Source organism: Malus sylvestris, chromosome 13 (genome assembly GCF_916048215.2).
Source record: "Malus sylvestris chromosome 13, drMalSylv7.2, whole genome shotgun sequence".
In the NCBI taxonomy this organism is placed as follows: domain Eukaryota; kingdom Viridiplantae; phylum Streptophyta; class Magnoliopsida; order Rosales; family Rosaceae; genus Malus; species Malus sylvestris.
Genome location: NC_062272.1, coordinates 2772504 through 2789699, shown reverse-complemented (window position 1 = coordinate 2789699; position 17196 = coordinate 2772504). Strand labels below are relative to the sequence as shown.

The 17196-nt window shown below is 37.1% G+C and overlaps 2 protein-coding genes and 1 pseudogene across 2 annotated transcripts; 1 reads left to right on the top strand and 2 right to left on the bottom strand.

Annotated features, from left to right (window-relative positions):
* The first annotated feature begins 4158 nt into the window (after positions 1 to 4158).
* On the top strand, positions 4159 to 6584 carry LOC126594839 (transcription factor HHO3-like). The gene is made up of 5 exons (XM_050261093.1): positions 4159 to 4690; positions 4836 to 5119; positions 5247 to 5532; positions 5649 to 5725; positions 5918 to 6584. The coding sequence occupies exons 1-5, from the start codon at positions 4555 to 4557 to the stop codon at positions 6263 to 6265; spliced, it is 1131 nt and encodes a 376-aa protein (XP_050117050.1). The 5' UTR covers positions 4159 to 4554; the 3' UTR covers positions 6266 to 6584.
* Positions 6585 to 11783: 5199 nt separating this feature from the next.
* Positions 11784 to 13643, bottom strand: LOC126596752 (uncharacterized; annotated as a pseudogene).
* Positions 13644 to 14171: 528 nt separating this feature from the next.
* Positions 14172 to 16885, bottom strand: LOC126594832 (pH-response regulator protein palA/RIM20). Its single transcript, XM_050261086.1, has 6 exons — positions 16579 to 16885; positions 16120 to 16287; positions 15474 to 15735; positions 15189 to 15355; positions 14934 to 15080; positions 14172 to 14832 (listed from the first exon to the last, which is right to left on the bottom strand). Exons 1-6 carry the CDS (start codon positions 16621 to 16623, stop codon positions 14482 to 14484), a joined length of 1140 nt encoding a protein of 379 aa, XP_050117043.1. The 5' UTR covers positions 16624 to 16885; the 3' UTR covers positions 14172 to 14481.
* Positions 16886 to 17196: the final 311 nt, after the last annotated feature.

Below are 17196 nucleotides of genomic sequence, written 5' to 3'. Positions count from 1 at the left end.
GGTCACGCATGTCACTGCATTGCAAAATTTGTGTATGTGAGACTAGGAACGCAGGAAAGACAAAGTAAAAATTTCCAAAACCTTCGTCTTGTCTGAAAAAGGAAACTGGGAAAAGCCAACAGTGCCCATCTCATCAGACTTCATAGCCGCCCCCATTGATTTGTCACAGTCCCCAGCTGAGCAATGAGCTCCCACCCTCCCCCTTTTCACTCCCTCCCTCTAATATTAACTACTGTTCAAGTCCCAGTCCCAGCTCCATCCTTTCACACGTTAAGATTTGATTTTTGACTCCACCCCATACAGGGATCTCTATGTGCTTCCGTCTGTGTAATTACTTTTTATGTTTAAATTTGAAATTTTTGATCAGTAGAATCTTATTTTGTGGAGAGTGTGAAAACAAATAAAAAGAAACCTTGTGTGTGTCTTTTTAATATAAGCAATATAGGAGGTAGGGATCGAACACGAAAACTCAGTATAATGATGAGTGCACTTAACGAATTGAGTTACAAGTCATTTGCAAGTTCATACCTAATTTAATTTAATGTTTATAACTTGATAATAAAACTTACATTACCAAGGTCATTGCCAACGCTAAGACCTAAATTCTGGATTTTAATCAAAAGAAAAATGTGATCTTTATCTCAAACTTAAATTTGAGTCAATGTTTATAAGTTCGGAGCTGTTATTAACATTTTTAAAAAGATCGTATGTGTCATTCAGTACTACGGTCCGGTGGTATTCCTCTTCACTTGTATGTGAAAGATCATAGGTTCGAATCTCGTGAATGACAAATTCAATACCAAATTAGATTGGTCATAGTGTGGCTTAACCGAGCTTCCCCTCCCCTTAGTGTAAAATATATCGTTAGACTAAAAAAAAAAAGATTGTATGTAGCCACTTAGTACTATGGTCTAGTGGTATTCCTCTTTACTTGTGAGTGAGATGTCTTAGGTTCGATTTTCGCCAAAGGCGAATTTGAACCACATTATTGTTAGCTCATTGTAAGGCTTAGTTCACCTTCTTCCCCTTAGTGTAAATAATATCGTTTGTTTATAAATAAAAGGTCGCATGCAATCATCAAACTATAATTAATCTCTTATGTGTTCTTAAAGAAAAAGGGCATAATAACTTTTTTAAACTGTCCATTACATTTCACATTTAAGTTTGAATATAACTTCTTGTGCAATGGAGCAAAGAATACTATAAATCACACAACTTTGGGAGAGAATTTTTTATTTTGCCTTTGACACGGCCCATATGTCATGTTTCATTATACAAGTGGAGAGACAATTAAAAAAAATAAATTCTTAACTTGTATAATAACATATGGCGTACCTCTCCGTATTATGAGCATAGTGAAAAATCTTTCCTAACAAAAGGTTTCATGAAAGGAGGAGCAGCAACAAATGGATGTGTTTGTCTCTGGGCCCTGGATAGGGTTTTTGTTTCACCACGTTTTATGCTGGGCTGATGAGATTCTTTTGTATCTCGGCAGGCCCGTTTTGGGGTTCCATTTATAAACTTGTGGCATACAATTAAAGGAATTTTAACGAAAAACTCATAGTACTGTTCATTTTAACAAAAAATCATATTTTTACACTAAAAAATTAATCTTGGTACTATTCACTTTATCATTTATTTTGTCCTTATCCTTAAAACTCAAAGTTTTCAAATTCTTTTCATTAGTTTTCCTTGCAATTTAAAAGCTCAGCCCATTGTTTTTCAACATCAACACTGACGGAAAGAAAAAGTTTGGTTACTTTTTTTTTTTAGTTAAAAAAATCTGGTTACTTTTATACTTGCTGATTTGATTACATTTAGTGCCCCACAAGATCAGAATCATTCACGTTGATCACATGGTTCGGCAACTTTAAGCACTTTTGATCCTGCTACCAAATACTTAATAAGGAAAACTAATGAAAAGGGCTTGAAAACTTTGAGTTTTAATGATAAGGACAAAATAAAGGGTAAAGTGAATAGTACCAGGATTGACTTTTTAGTGTAAAAATGTGGTTTTTCGTTAAAATGAACAGTACCGGGTGTTTTTCGTTAAAGTTCCCTACTTAATAACATTATGACATGTTTATCCAAGGTTTAAAAAACGTAAGCACTAGCGTGGCGGCGAGTTGACGTCTAGCGCCTAGATGACGTAGACGGATTTAAGTAAATTTCTTATATATCTTGTAAATAAGTGCATATTGACACTTACAAAAAAATTATACTTGTATGAAATTCATGAATAAGATAATAAAAAAAATGATAAAATACAAAAAGAGTATCCAACAAGTCTAAAATTTAAAAATACATTAAGCATATATGCCATATAACCATGGTGAGGATTATTGTAGGATGACACATGTACAACAAGTTCACAATTTTAATCCACTTAGACTTAGATTGATTTTTTTATTTTTATTTTTTAATTTCATTAAAAAAAAAACTGTCTAGCTCCGCCTAGAGCCCATCCAATTTGCAAGAAAACGCCTCAGCTCACCACCGTCTATCGCCTAGGCCCTTTTTATAGAACATTGTGTTTATCTAATTATTATAATTCTTGACTTCATGTGTTCACTAAAAATGGATTTGTCCAGAAAAAATCGAAATTCAATGCATAAAAAATTAGCAACTCTATCATATACCCATTAATTATTCCCCTCCTTAATTTAAGACTCCCCATGTTTTAAGTAAGGATATCGTTAGTTGGAAACACTTCAAGAATCAAAGTTAAGCGAAAAACAAAAAGGAAAACTAATGAAAATGGCTTGAAAACTTTGAGTTTTAATGATAAGAACAAAATAAAGGGTAAAGTGAATAGTACCAGGATTGACTTTTTAGTGTAAAAATGTGGTTTTTCGTTAAAGTAAACAGTACCGGGTGCTTTTCGTTAAAGTTCCCAAAAAAAAAATACCAACTCAGCTGGTTATGTTGGGACTAGAGGGCCATATCCAATGGGCTATGCAATGTTTATTCAAAATTTCGCATTTGCCGCAATTTAATGGAGAATTTGACGAACTTAATGGAAAGAACCACTAGTTCAACATAAGTCATAATTTTACCGTAGCACATAATATTTGATTTTGGGGACAAAAAATACATCTATGTTATAACCAAGGGAAACTAAGGAAAATTAATGAAAAGTCCTCGAGAACTTTAGTTTGAATAAAAATGACAAAATCAAGGTGTAAGTGAATAATAGAAAAAGTAACTTTTAAAGGTAAAAATATCATTGACATTAAAAAGTGAACAGTACCGAAAAAATTTCATTAAGATTCTTAGGGAGCGTTTGTTGCGCCGGACTATCTCGGACTAGACTAGTTTCAAGGACTAAGTTGGACTGGCTTAGACTAGACTAAGCTGGACTAACTTAGTGAAGCGTTTGGTGCAATATTGGATTAAGAAGCTGAATAATAACAAATTCTAATATTATATTATTGAATATATAAATTATTAATATTTTATTATGATCTAGGTGACCGGAGATGACGATGAGTCTATTGGGAGTGGTTGTTGAGCATGACGAGGACGAGAGAGGATAGTCTTAGCTAGTCCCATGGTTATTGGGGGGTCTCGCTAAGAGCTCTTAGTGAAGGATTTTGTTCATGCTAGTCCCCTTTAGTCTCATTAATGTTAGTCCCAGCATGGAACAAACACGGTATTGGACTAACAGCTAGTCATGCCCAGTCCAATCCCACTTAGTGAGCGCAAACAAACGTCTCATTGAGGAATTATGAAGTTTAGTGGGCCTATTTTGTGAGGATCCATTTTATTCGCAGCCCAACCAATATAAAGCCGTCTGCCGAATCTGAACGCGCAGCTCCATGGAATCGCCGCCCATCCAGAATCCCGGGATGCATATTCTCGATCCGTCTGAGAATATGAACGTTTCAGAATCCCATTGGCCAGCGACTGACCGAAGCGCGTGGATGCAGTAATGATGAAACGTAGCGTAAACAGACGGCAGTGTGGATGGGGATGGATAGCAGTTGGCCCTCAGAGGACGTGAAGGGCCACGTCCATTGACGCCTAATCACACGCGTCGTGGGAACGCTTGTGGAGCACGCTCTCCGCACCAATAAAAGAAGATTAGGTGCCAAGGGCGGTGACGTCAGCGCCAGCCCACAGGATAGGCATAGAAAAGCGAATAAAATGCGAATACCATCGAATATTCAACCTCCGACAGATTCGTTGTACGCGACGGCACGACCTCGACATCTCTCTCTCTCTCTCTCTCTCTCTAAAAGGCCTTAAAAATTCAATCTTTTGTTCCTTTTTTAGGGTTTCTAATTCTAATTTGTGGATTATTCCGTTTTGTGATTCTGCTTGGATCCCATATGCGTCTTTGAGAAGAAGCTCTCATTTGCCCCAATTCTCCTTGTTCGTTTCTATCTATGCGCTGGACACCCACACCCGCACACCCACCTGCTGCCTTATAATCTCACCCATCCTACATTCTCAACCCCCATTTTTGAGTCCACGGAAAGGACCAGATAAAGACAGAGGATCTGAAAAACCCAGAAACCCAAAAGATAAAGGAAAAGCAAAAGCTTTTCAGCTATGGAGTCCACAGAGGAAATGCAGGCTTCTTCAAAGCTAGGTTTCCGTGAGTATGTCAAGGCTTTGGAGGAGGAGAGGCATAAGATTCAAGTTTTTCAGAGAGAGCTCCCTCTCTGCTTCGAGCTTGTCACTCAAGGTACTGCAGGCGACACAGACCCTTTTCAATTTTTAGCTTAATTTTTGTGTTCTAGGTCGGAAAGTTCGTTTCTTTTGCTTGAATTTTTGTGGGTTTGTTCTGGTTTTGTGTTTTCTGATTTGGGTTTTTCTGGGTATTTTTGCAGCTATTGAGAGGTGCAAGCAGCCGGTTTCAGATACAACCGCAGATTATATGCATGGACAATCTGAGTGTTCTCAGCAGACTTCGAGTGAGGGGCATGTTTTTGAGGAATTTATTCCATTAAAAAGGACTTCATCTTCTGATAGTGAGGACGATGAAGTGCACGAGTCTCAGGAGGCTAAGGACAATGAGAAGGATGATAAGATTGCAGGAGGTGATAAGAAAAAATCAGATTGGCTTAGATCTGTACAGCTTTGGAATACAACCCCAGATGCACCACTCAAGGAGGTACAAAAAAGACTCTACCTTTATCAACTTTGGTGAATTTTGTGACTGCCCTTTTGTTTGGTTGCCGAGAAAATTTGAGGTGAAAGAGTAGGAAAGTATTAATTTTTGGGGTGTTGGGTCATTGCAGGAATTGCCTAGGAAGGCTTTGGTTATGGAGGTAAATAGAAATGGGGGTGCTTTTCAGCCTTTCCAAAAGGAGAAAAGCATTGGGAAGACTAATGTACCGGTGGCTAAACAACCTTCCTCGGCTGCGGCGACTAGTTCTACCACGGACACCGTGAGCGGAGGCAGTGGTGAAAACAACAAGAAAGAAGAGAAAGATGGACTGGGTCAGAGGAAACAAAGGCGGAACTGGTCGCCGGAATTGCACCGCCGGTTCTTAAATGCTCTTCAACAGCTTGGTGGTTCACATGGTATGGAATTGGGATTAATTTAGTTGGATATGTTATTTAATATGGTTGGATGCATGTTGGATTGGATTGTATTGGATGTGTGTTTGATGTGCTATGTGATTGGTTTTTTCTTTCAGCTGCTACACCCAAACAAATTAGAGAGTTAATGAAGGTTGATGGACTTACTAATGATGAAGTCAAAAGCCATTTGCAGGTTTGTATATGTGATTATCTATCTGTTTTAATTCATCACTATAGGTGCCTCTCTATGTGCAAGCAAGAGTGGATGTCCTTTAAAACATAGGCACATAAGAAGCATGCATTGTCTTGTCCGATCAACAATAAATTGTGAATTTTTTAGCTGATTCTGCAGAGCCTAATTTCAATCGTCTTTCGTTGTTTGCAGAAATATCGTTTACACACTAGAAGACCGACTCCAACAATTCGCGGCAACAACAACGCCGCACAAGCACCACAATTTGTGGTTGTGGGAGGCATTTGGGTGCCACCCCAGGACTACGCAGCAGTGGCAGCAACCACTGCTTCCGGGGAGGCAGCCAATAATGGAATATATGCACCTGTGGCTTCAACTCCTGCTGTCACACAGGTCTCACCACCAGTCCAAAGACTGCGGCTAAAGCAACCCGAACCCTCTCATTCAGACGAAAGGGTCAGCCACAACGAAGGCCGCGGTCACTCCAATTCGACCGCTACATCATCCTCCCCTCACACCCCTCCATCCCCTGCGTTTTAAATTTGTGAGAATGGTGTAAAATTTTTGTAACCAGCCTTGTAGAAAGTCGTTTCTGATTTACCACCACACCCATTATTCTGACCTTTGTTTCTTACCCTGTTTTGTTGTTCCCTCCTGTTTACGAAGTATGAAGATGTAGAGGTGTTGGATACGAGGGACAATGACAGTAGAAGTTTTGAATTTGAATAAGTTATATACAGAATTTCGAGGGCAAGACCAAAAATAATGTTAATGTTATATTGTTTGTTATATCCTATAGATGTTTTTCAGCTGACATTGAATATGAAAGTCTAATGAATATGTACGAGTTTGGAGGTGATTGTATGTTTGAATTATCTGGATGCGAGGACAATATATATTGTAAAAACAGTTGTTATCTTGACATGATTTAAAAATTCTTTCGCATCATATGCTTAAAGTCGGTTTTTAGAGGCAAATTCTATTCATTGGTTCTTAATAATTGATATCAGAGTTAGGTTTTATCATGTAACAATAACGCATTTTGCGAACTTAACGTGTCGTTTACGTGATAATTACCTCATTTGTGAGTTACTTTTACTAGTGGCTAATTTTCCACATCTGAATTTGTCCAACTGGCTTAAGGTTTGGTGAAAGGTATATATGACTTGAAGAGGGAGTTATAGCTTTATTGACAAATGACAAGGAGGAAGTGGAATAGTACTCTTCTTTGCGTCAAAGTCTACCAAAAAAATATAAAAATGGCAACGCAAGAATCTTGACCCACGATAAATCTTCCTACCCAAGAAAATAAGGAAAATCACAGATGTTGCAGATCTACTCAAACCTCCTGTTCGGCCATTGTTGCCCACAAATTAATCATAGAAAATGTGGTTGCGTGGAGACTGGGCCTCATGCGATTGTTCCTTGTTCCTTCGCACCAGGGAAGAAAAATAATGATGAAATTTAATGGTTTGGTGGATGTACATGGAAAACATGTGTTCACATATGTAAAATGTTTTCTAATAAATCCACCACATATCAAGTTTGAGTTATGGATAAGCTAGATCTGGATAACTTTTCTGGACGGAAAAAATTATTAGTGAGACGGTGACATATCAACACGTCATGTGGGGCACATTTCATGTTTCGAACTTCAACAATCCGATCAGTTTGTTTTCATGTTGCACTTTATTTTCATGTTGCACTTTATGGATTATCCTTGCAAGTATTGCCAAATCGGAAATGGTTAGAGATCTAATTGAGTTTGAAAAAATTGACGAATATTATGTTCAAGAAACATTAAAATTTCATCTTTATAATCCAATGAGTAAATAGTTTCAGATTAAGATGATTTTTTGCAAGAATGGTCTGTCAATAAAAACTTATAAAAAAATAGAGATCGTTGAAGTTCGATTTTAATAAGCTCCGCAACCAGTATACATTTTATTAAAAAATGTAAATCCCTTTGAATAAAAGTTATGCTGATCATTTGAAAAGAAATTGGGAATTGGATCCCATCCGCAGGATCTTCATATCTTAGCTATTCATCGTGTATCGTGCAGTCAGAAATCATTTGACTTTTTTTTATTTAAAATTAATTACATATAGTATCTGACAAAAATTGATCGTACGATGTACGATGAACGACTAGGATGTGGAAATTCCTAAGATCCTCACAAAGTGAATCCGAAGAGGATCCTATTCCAAGAAATTGTAACATGCATTTGACTGTTCCAAATTCCTATGGTTAAAGATAAGTTTCAGAAAATCATGAAGGGTCAATAATTTCATTGGGGCATATGTAACTTAATAAGATGAACAATAATGCAAATCTCTAATTTCTAGATCTTGTCCTTAATATTTGACCAATACTTTGTACAGATCACCAAAACCTTTCATTCTAAACTACAAATTAAGGCGTGATAATTCTAAACACCCATTTAGATTAGCTTAATGACAACATAATTACGCACAATGTTCACGTCCACAATAAGACATCGACTTAAATTAAATCTCGTCATCTTGATCAATCCTTAAGATCTTCTGCACATAAGCACCGACGGTGACTATCTTCTTTTAGAAAAACGTGGCGGATTTAGGAATGCATGTACGACTAGCTACGCCCCCGAAAATGTTTATCATTTTTTGTGTGTGTCAATACAAAAAACAACGAAGACAAGGTGTAATTGGAGCTACTTTCATTGCGATTCAATTATTTTGTATACAAGAAAACAAAATAAATATGTAACTACACCATTACGGTCGTTCACATTCGGATATTCCATTGTATTATGGACAGCAGATTGAGCCTCACAACAAGATAGTCATGTTAATTTGGTTCCAATTCGTATTTGACGAGAACTTGATTTAAGACATTTCATTTACAAATGAAGAGGAATATATTGGACCGTAGGACTAAGTAACTTAGACACATTAATTTTAATTTAAATAATTTTCAAATATTTATAGAAAATGAAATTTGCTTCTCCACTTTTAAACTTATCTTTCCGGAGAAGTACCAATCGGGAGGGTATTCTGATCCTCAAGAATCTTGACTTGTCGAAGATTCCATCATATGAATAAAGAAAGACTAGATCGGATTAGATAATTAGGTCAGATTAATTAATTGAGGCTAATTGGTTCATGTGGGGCCTCATTTTTTCATAACATAACTGGCATACAAATAATTCACAGCTCGATCACAGATGGGAAGTCGTATATGCGGTTTGATGTGGGACAATAGTTTATAACGAAGGTCACGTCTGTCTAAAAGTCTAGGGTTTCTGATCAGATGTCGATGAAGCTTTCATGTTCTTCTTTATTGTTTTTCTTTTTTGCTCTAGGTCGTGTATTATTTTAGGATTTAAAGGGGTCTTTGCAGAGCAGATGAACTTAGCATGCCTTTACATATTGACACAAAAAGCAAACTTGTGCCTTACGATCAATGACAACACAGCAAATAAAGAAAATAAACAACTCGATCTTTAGTGACAAAATTATTTGTGTATTTAGAGCCAAAAGACACAAATAAACGTCATTATCTATTGACCAGTTTTCGTGTTGTGGGATTTGGAAAACTAAAACCCTAGTTTTTGTTAGATAATAACCACACTCGAATTCACTCAAGCAACGCTTGATCTTTCTCGAGTGATCAAAAATTTTAAAGGAACAACAAAAACCCTAGAAGTCTTTTAGCATGACCGACATAAAGCCACATATCAGATTTTCCAGAAGAAGTACAAGATTTATTTGTATTTTCAAGCACGCAAAAGAAATATTGATCAGTTTAGGAACATCGTCAAAGGTGTTCTAGAAAATGGGCATGGACTATGGTATGGATGCTTGGAATTGGAAGGTGAGTTGTGGAGGATAAGTCCAAGCAAAAGAAGAGAGAGAGAGAGAGAGAGAGAGAGAGTGTCCCTTCAGGGGAATCTAAGGCCAAGTGCCTCTTGCTGTTTATTAAATTAGAATGGTAAGAATTAAGCAATCAATGCTAAAGTCGTTTTCTGGTTTGTAAAGAGGATATTGAGCATATATTCGACGGTATTTTTGCTTACTATCCTCAAGTTGTATAATGTTCATCATCTTAATAAATAGAATTTTGACTGATGCGATCACCATCACTTGAAATATTCCCAAGCATATTCTAGTTACCTTATCAAATATGCCCAAGATTACAAATTTTGTCCATTCCCATACCAAAGGCATGCATAATTGTTAATTGGGTGAATTGCTCATATTTTATTACCTGCATGAATCATGCAGAACTAACTCTCTCTCTCTCTCTCTCTAAGTTGAACGGTGGATATGATGGAGAGATTAAATATCAATCCCAGACTATCAATGAAAACTTTTTTTTCTTTCGACACTTTCCTGCTTGAATAGATGGGTGAATTCCATCTTCCATGCACTTTGCAAATGAAAACAGAAATATTTGATATACGGTATATCTAGCTAGGTGCCAAAATTTGATATAATTGCATGAATATTACATGGCATACATGCAGTTTCCATTTGACTTCGACACCGGTAAACTACATTATTATCCAACTTCCACCCTCTCAATGTCAAAGACTTCGACGACGTGAATATACTGTCATTTTGATGTGTCTCTTGCCAATAAATATATACGCATATAGTCTTTTGTTTACATATATAGATCTTTAACAGCTTAATTTGTCCTTTATTTGTTCGAATATTACAGTATGAAGTCGACCCAAATGATATTCCGATCGAAGTGAATATTACAAGAGAGGTGGCTGTTGATCGGGGTACAAGTCCAAATTGATGTGCTGGCTAGCTGCCTGATGTGGTTGCCAGCAACACCATGAAGGAACAATATCAGAGACCTCTTTGGATTATCAGGACATACAAAACGCTGGGGTTGGTTGGTGCCACCCCATCCCATGCATCACACGAAGCTCTTTGAGAAGAGCTTGGGGCCTTGCCGACACTTAGTGACTTGATTCTTTGTCGTTAATGCGAGTGGAACTCATAATGCATCAATTGTCGATAGTCACTCACACCGTCACACGCTTATAACGTGTTAATTTATATGATGCAGTTATTATATATGAACTTGTAGGCCTCGTAAATCTAACTTAGCAAGTCAATACTTGCTGCGATGAGATGTTCATCCCCTTGTGGACACAAACAAGACCAAATGCATTTATGTATAGCTTGGTGCAATTTCATGGAATGGTTCAATCTCTCCTGATCAAGGACGCCAACTCGTCCAAATTCATTACTGGTTTGTTTTATGCAAACTACAATCATATTTGATCCATTCTATGTGTATTTTCCATTATTCTTTTTTTAATTGCGACCTCTTTTAGGGATAGCAACGGGTTATGGTCGCATTTACCCATTTTTATATAGGAAAACTAATGAAAAGGGTTTGGAAACTTTGAGTTTTAATGATAAGGACAAAATAAAGGGTAAAGTGAATAGTACCAGGATTGACTTTTTAGTGTAAAAATGTGGTTTTTCGTTAAAGTGAACAGTACCGGGAGCTTTTCGTTAAAGTTCCTTTTTTTATATTTGAGTTGTGTTCTTTTCAACCCACAAACTTTTCGACACACAAAATGATATAAAACATGTAAATAATCATTGACATATCATTTGTCAAAACATGAACAAAAATACATTAAATGCATTATTCGTGCATACAAGATCTTATATTCGTGTAGGTTTTGAGTTGTGTAACATGTAATATCAGTTTGACACTCCTTTCAAATTTGAAGAAAAAACTTTACTAAACGAAATAGCTAGTTGGGCAAGTGATTGTAACTTAGTTGGTTAAGACCACTTGCCCTTGCACCCGAGGTTCTATTTTCAAATTTTTCTCTCCATAAGTTAATGTAAATTATCTTATCGTTCGTTGAAAAAAGCTAATTGGTAAGCATGCCATTTTTAAAGTGCCATCGATCCACTACTAGCAAAAGTTGTAACAAGAGTATTGGGCCTCCACTTGTCCGAAAAGCTATTCCAAGTGGAATTTTGTTCACTTTATGTAACTCAGAGGCCAAGCCCATTGGGAGTTGCATTTGAAGACAGATTAAAAGGGAAACAATGGATTTGTATCAGTAAAATAAAGCCATTTACAAATTACGAATTTTATGAGATGTGTACATATTTTCAGTGAGCTACAGTGTCTGTATATCTGCAGAAAACATATCACGGAAGATTTGGACGTAGCGGGATTTGTAACGGGACAACAGGAGTTGGCTGCAGTACCTGTGCATCTGGTAATTCCTTGGACAAAAGTTCCTGCATAATATAACCACATCTTCAATTGTCATAATATTGCAGGAAAAAATCTTAATACTTCACCACAACAAAAATACCATGAGAAGAAGAAAACAACCTTGAATGATTCGACTGTTCCTTCAGCCGAAACTAAACTAGGAAGAAGCCCTTTGGCATCCAAGTCCCCATTTGTCATCGGGACAACAACCCTACAAAATGTAAAACAAAGGCGTTGATACGCGTCCAATAAAACAATCCTTATCTACATCAACATGTTAGTATTAAGGTAAATAGAATTTGAACTTGGCATTCAGCAGCTTTGCAAGTTGAACTGCATCTTCTTGTCCTGAGACCAAGGTAAGGCAGAAGCTGCTTTATGACCGGTGTGATAACAATGTCAGCCCTTTTGCTCTCCAGTGAACTTGTGTTGTATACACAATGGGGTTCATAGTAAAGTGTACTTTTTCCTTCTGGAGTGATGACAAGATATCTGGTCACATATTATATAAAAGATAACATCTAGTTAAAATCCGCTTAACTATATAGACTACAAGTCATATTACACCAGAAAAGAACTGTAGCGTCCCTTGAAAATGGAATTCACTTTTGTCACAATGGCAATCAAAAAGCAAAACCTTACCCATTTTCAGGGCGCTGCCAAGGAGGACCTAGAACTGGCCCTGCAGTGGCCTGAACTTTGACTGTAGAACCATTTCTTGCCTCAATGACAGAGCTCTGACCAGGTTCTAAATACGTGACCTTAAAGCATTAGCGTAAATCTCAAATAGAAATATAGAATACGCCATTATGCTTCTGAACTTAAGTTATCTTGAACGCCGGTATTGCAAGTTTCAGAAACAATTGAGCCAAGTTGAACCAAATGGCATTAAGGTTCGGTAACTTCAGTTGTTACGAAACATATGACTTTGGCATGAAATGTTTGTGCAGTCATAAAAGGAAACACTAGTTCCATACTTACATTGCTGAAAAGGGGATCCAACAAGGCCTCAGCATTTGGTGTAGCTATAACTCTAAGATTCGGGTACTTCTCGGAGAGGGGCTTTAACGTCTTCAAATGGCAGTGATATCAAGGCTTTGGGTAATAAGCAAGCAATCAACTTCTGGAATATCACTTAGCTGCACTAAAGTTGCAAACCCAATCAAAACAGGCCTATCAACTCCACAACATTCTACAAAATAATAGCAGCATTTGCGTAATTAAAACGGAAAATCGAAGGCAATTCACTTCAGAAAATTGTATTTGGAACTAAAGGAGTACCTGGAAATTCTTCAAAAACTTCTTGGCAGCATCATAAAGCCAGGGGATTCCAAAATCCAAATTACCCACCAAAATTGGATCCACCAATATTTTCGCCCCACCCACATCCCACAACCAATTATTTCCCTAAAAGTAAAAATTTATTTACAAATTTAATAAAATAAAATACCCAAAATTAATCAAATTTAAGAAGTACTGATAACAAAATTGAAAACCCACCTCCAAATAAGTGAGCTTCAACCCATCAGTGCCAGAGAAGCTCGATTGAACTGCGTTTTCCGCAGAAACCACAGCGGAAACAACCCTACCAGTCCTGAAAATATGTATATAAATTGACAATTCAGGTCTGAGAGAGAGAGAGAGAGAACCTGGAAGTCGATTGAAGCGCAAAGTTGATTACTTTATTATTAATTTAAATTAAATTCTTTAAAAAATTCAAATGGATTTTATGCCGCCACTTGCCACGGGCTCACACCCACAACAACATGAAATTTAATTAATAATTACTACTTTTTTCCTTCTAATTTCTAAGTAAACGCAATTTTTTAGTATTATTATTCTAATTTTGGGTCATTGGATTACCAAAGAATGAAACCAAATTAGTTGCACTTGCATTGGCCGAAAATAGCATAATTTTCAATTTAAATTAGTTTAAAATATAATTTGAATCCTCTCTTTAATTTTTTTTCTATTAAAATATGCTTAAAGAAGTGCTCTCGTGAAGTATGGCGTGAAGTACTTAGGCCATCTCTAACCGATGGCTGGCCAGATGGCTCGTTTTAGTACCATTTTGGTACAACTTCTAAAAAATACAGTTATAAAAGTTGGTCTTTTTTAGTGTTTGGTAAACACATTAAAATTAGTTTTTTTTTTTCTTCACAATTACGGTGAACAAAAGCCAAAAATCAAAAGCAGCAGTGAAGCGTGAGTTTGAGTAATCATTTAGTATGTCTGTCACACCGTCATATAATGTACAAGTTTCATATATTTTGTAGGACAAAATCCATTAAAAAGTTGCAATCCTATAGGCTATAGGCACCAATTACACAAATAAGTTCTAGAACATGCAGCTCAACAAACCAGCAAAACCTTCCTCTGATCAAATCTCAAAAACGTTGCATGTTTTGTGTAACCGAGGGAGCAAAACGAGGAAGCCACTAATCTTAATTTTGTGTTGCTTCGCTTGAGACAGGACATACTTTACAAGAACTGGTTTCTCTTTGTACATTCAAATCTTGAAGGCAAGCTGTCTTTCCCATTTTTTCGGTTGATAAGGGATGATGTTTGCGATTTTGTTACCTTCGGGTTTTGGCAACAACATTTCCTCCGAGGGGACTTTCTCGTGCCAAACAAATTCGTTTTCAAGTTCATGCTTTCTGAGCAATTCGGAAAAATTGTCAATTTCCTCTTTGAGAACAGACTTCCACGATTCTTTGCCCGGCATGTTCATTTTCACATTAGTCAGTGTGAATCGAAGAACTGCAACAGCAACCCCGAATTGGTTGGAACTCTTTAGGGTTTCCGCAAAGTGTTTCTGGGCTTGTAACTCGTGTAGCATTTTGCAGGATGATAAAAAGTCCTGCAGAAACCGGAAAGAGTGAACACGTTCAAGCATTGTTGATTTTTCACCAAAAATTGAGATGAATATATCGTAGAATAAAACTGTAAATATAGACATACTGCAACATCCGAAGAAGTGTCTTTACATTCCTTTGCTGTATGCAAAAGACCTGCAGCTTCATCAAGCAATTCTACAATACCATGGTGCAACTTTGCCAAAAGACCGACAGTAGTACCCTTCTCTTCAGCCCTTTTAATTGTTACGGCCTGTTACATTTTCATAACGAACATAAATTATCACAAAGAACAAGCAAACATCCGCAATTCTGTCACGAAACCTAAACAAGGAAAACTAGCGAGGAAAGGAAGGCTGACCTGGGCATCGGCCAAGCAAATGAGGCTCATGGCAGCAGACACTGATGAGACAACTTCTGGTGGCCTTTCCCCAACCAATGAGTGTTGTAGAAAAGGAATAACTTGATGAGCAAGGTGATGAAAAACACCAGCAGCTTCTCGGAATAGTGTGGCAGATTGCACTAGGTCTATGACAATGCGAAGAAACCAGTTAGTTAATCTTACATCCTTGGTCTTAAAAGAAAAAAAAAATACAAATCTTAAAAGTGAAAAATGAAAGTAAGAGCACTAGTGCCCTATCCCTACCTGCAGGAAGAACTTCTAATGCCCTCTCCCGAAGGATTGCGCCATAGAGGAAAAGGGTCAGGCACAATTCAAACTGCAAGTTGTTGATTTGAAAATATTTCGATCCTTTCAAGTTAAAGAAAGAAGATGAACTAAGAACACTAGTCCATTGTATCTTAAGTTCTGAAGTCCATCGAACTATCTGGTGGTGGCTCTTGACCCGATCAACGTGCCAAATCAAATTTTCCAACAAGGGAAGATACAGTTCAAGGTTGTGAAGAACCTGAGACATAGTAGGACAGCAAATGCCATCAAAGACTGGATTACATAATTCAATAGATTCAAACAGAAGGAATTAATTTGTACTAAAAACACGAAAAGTTCTCCATATAATATTATCTCACAACCTGAAATACATAATATTATCTCACAACCTGAAATACATTCAGATTGAAGAAAGGAATTAAACTAGTATTAGATTACTAAAAACAATGGCACGAATTCAACAAAAATGCATCCATACCGAAATTAAAGAACCTAAATGCAGGCAGAATTTGCCTATAAACTGGGGTATAGTGCCAATGTCAAAACTTTCATAAAGTGGCATTAATCTGCAAGTAAAAACTAAGGCGTCTTCGAAATACCAAGCGCCACACCAAAAAATTACCTGTTGATTACGAGAAGTTAGCCCTCCGGACATTTCTCTTGCAATGGCGCCATTGATGGAGCTGCTCTCATTGATGGACTCCTCAAGCATTCTGCGCTTAGAGCTCAATTCTTTCAGTTGCTCAAGTGTCGCGGAATCACGAGCAGCGTAAACCTCCTCGAACACAATCTGACAGCACAACAATTGGGAAATTAGTATCAAAATCATTAACTACACAAAGAACAAGCAACAATGATGAATAATTTATTGGACACATGCACTTATATGAATTAATCGCCAAAGTTTATCTTAATTAACCCAAAAAAACTTCAGAAAACCCAATTGGATTTACGCACAAAATCGAAAAGATGGAGAATTTGAGCAGCTGGGTATGCAATAACCTCAGAATTCAACGACCCCCATACAATAAAAAAGAAAAAAAGCTCAATACAAACTCTCCAAAAAAGAAGAAAAAGCTACCTTCTTGGTCTTCAACTTTGCCGGGTCATTAAAGTGCAGCATCATCTTTGCCGAATCAACAAAACCCAGATGACAGTATCTGGGTTCTACGACAAGTCACTGAAACCTTAGACAGCTCTTCGGAAAATCCCAAGCATTCTCGTATTCGTCGAATCCAAAATCCCAATCCTACGGAACTGCGAATTGTCGAAAGATTCCTAGTAGCGATCAGCTTCTGGTTGGTTGGGAGTGTGGCGGTTTCCTGCTGGTTATTAAAGACCAAATGGGCTGTGTCTTCGCTGGGTCGTTTTCGAGATCACCTGCCTTTCGTTTCCTTATCGGCCAAGTTTTCATTTATTTATACGACGTCTAATCTGGGTTGGGCTCCGGACGCGGGCTTCACCCGGTCCTCTCTCTCTCTTTATTTTTTATTTTTTTTATTATTGTTATTTTTTATTTTTAAATGTCAAACGACATTGATATTTGACATGTATTTTATTTTTGTCAAATTTAATGTATAATGTATAGTAGAAATTGCCATGTTTACAAGTTTCTTAGGGTTCGTTTGGATGTGCTTTTAAAATGACTGAAAGCGCTTTTAGAAAAAATATTCTTGAGTTTCAAAAGCACTTAAGTGTT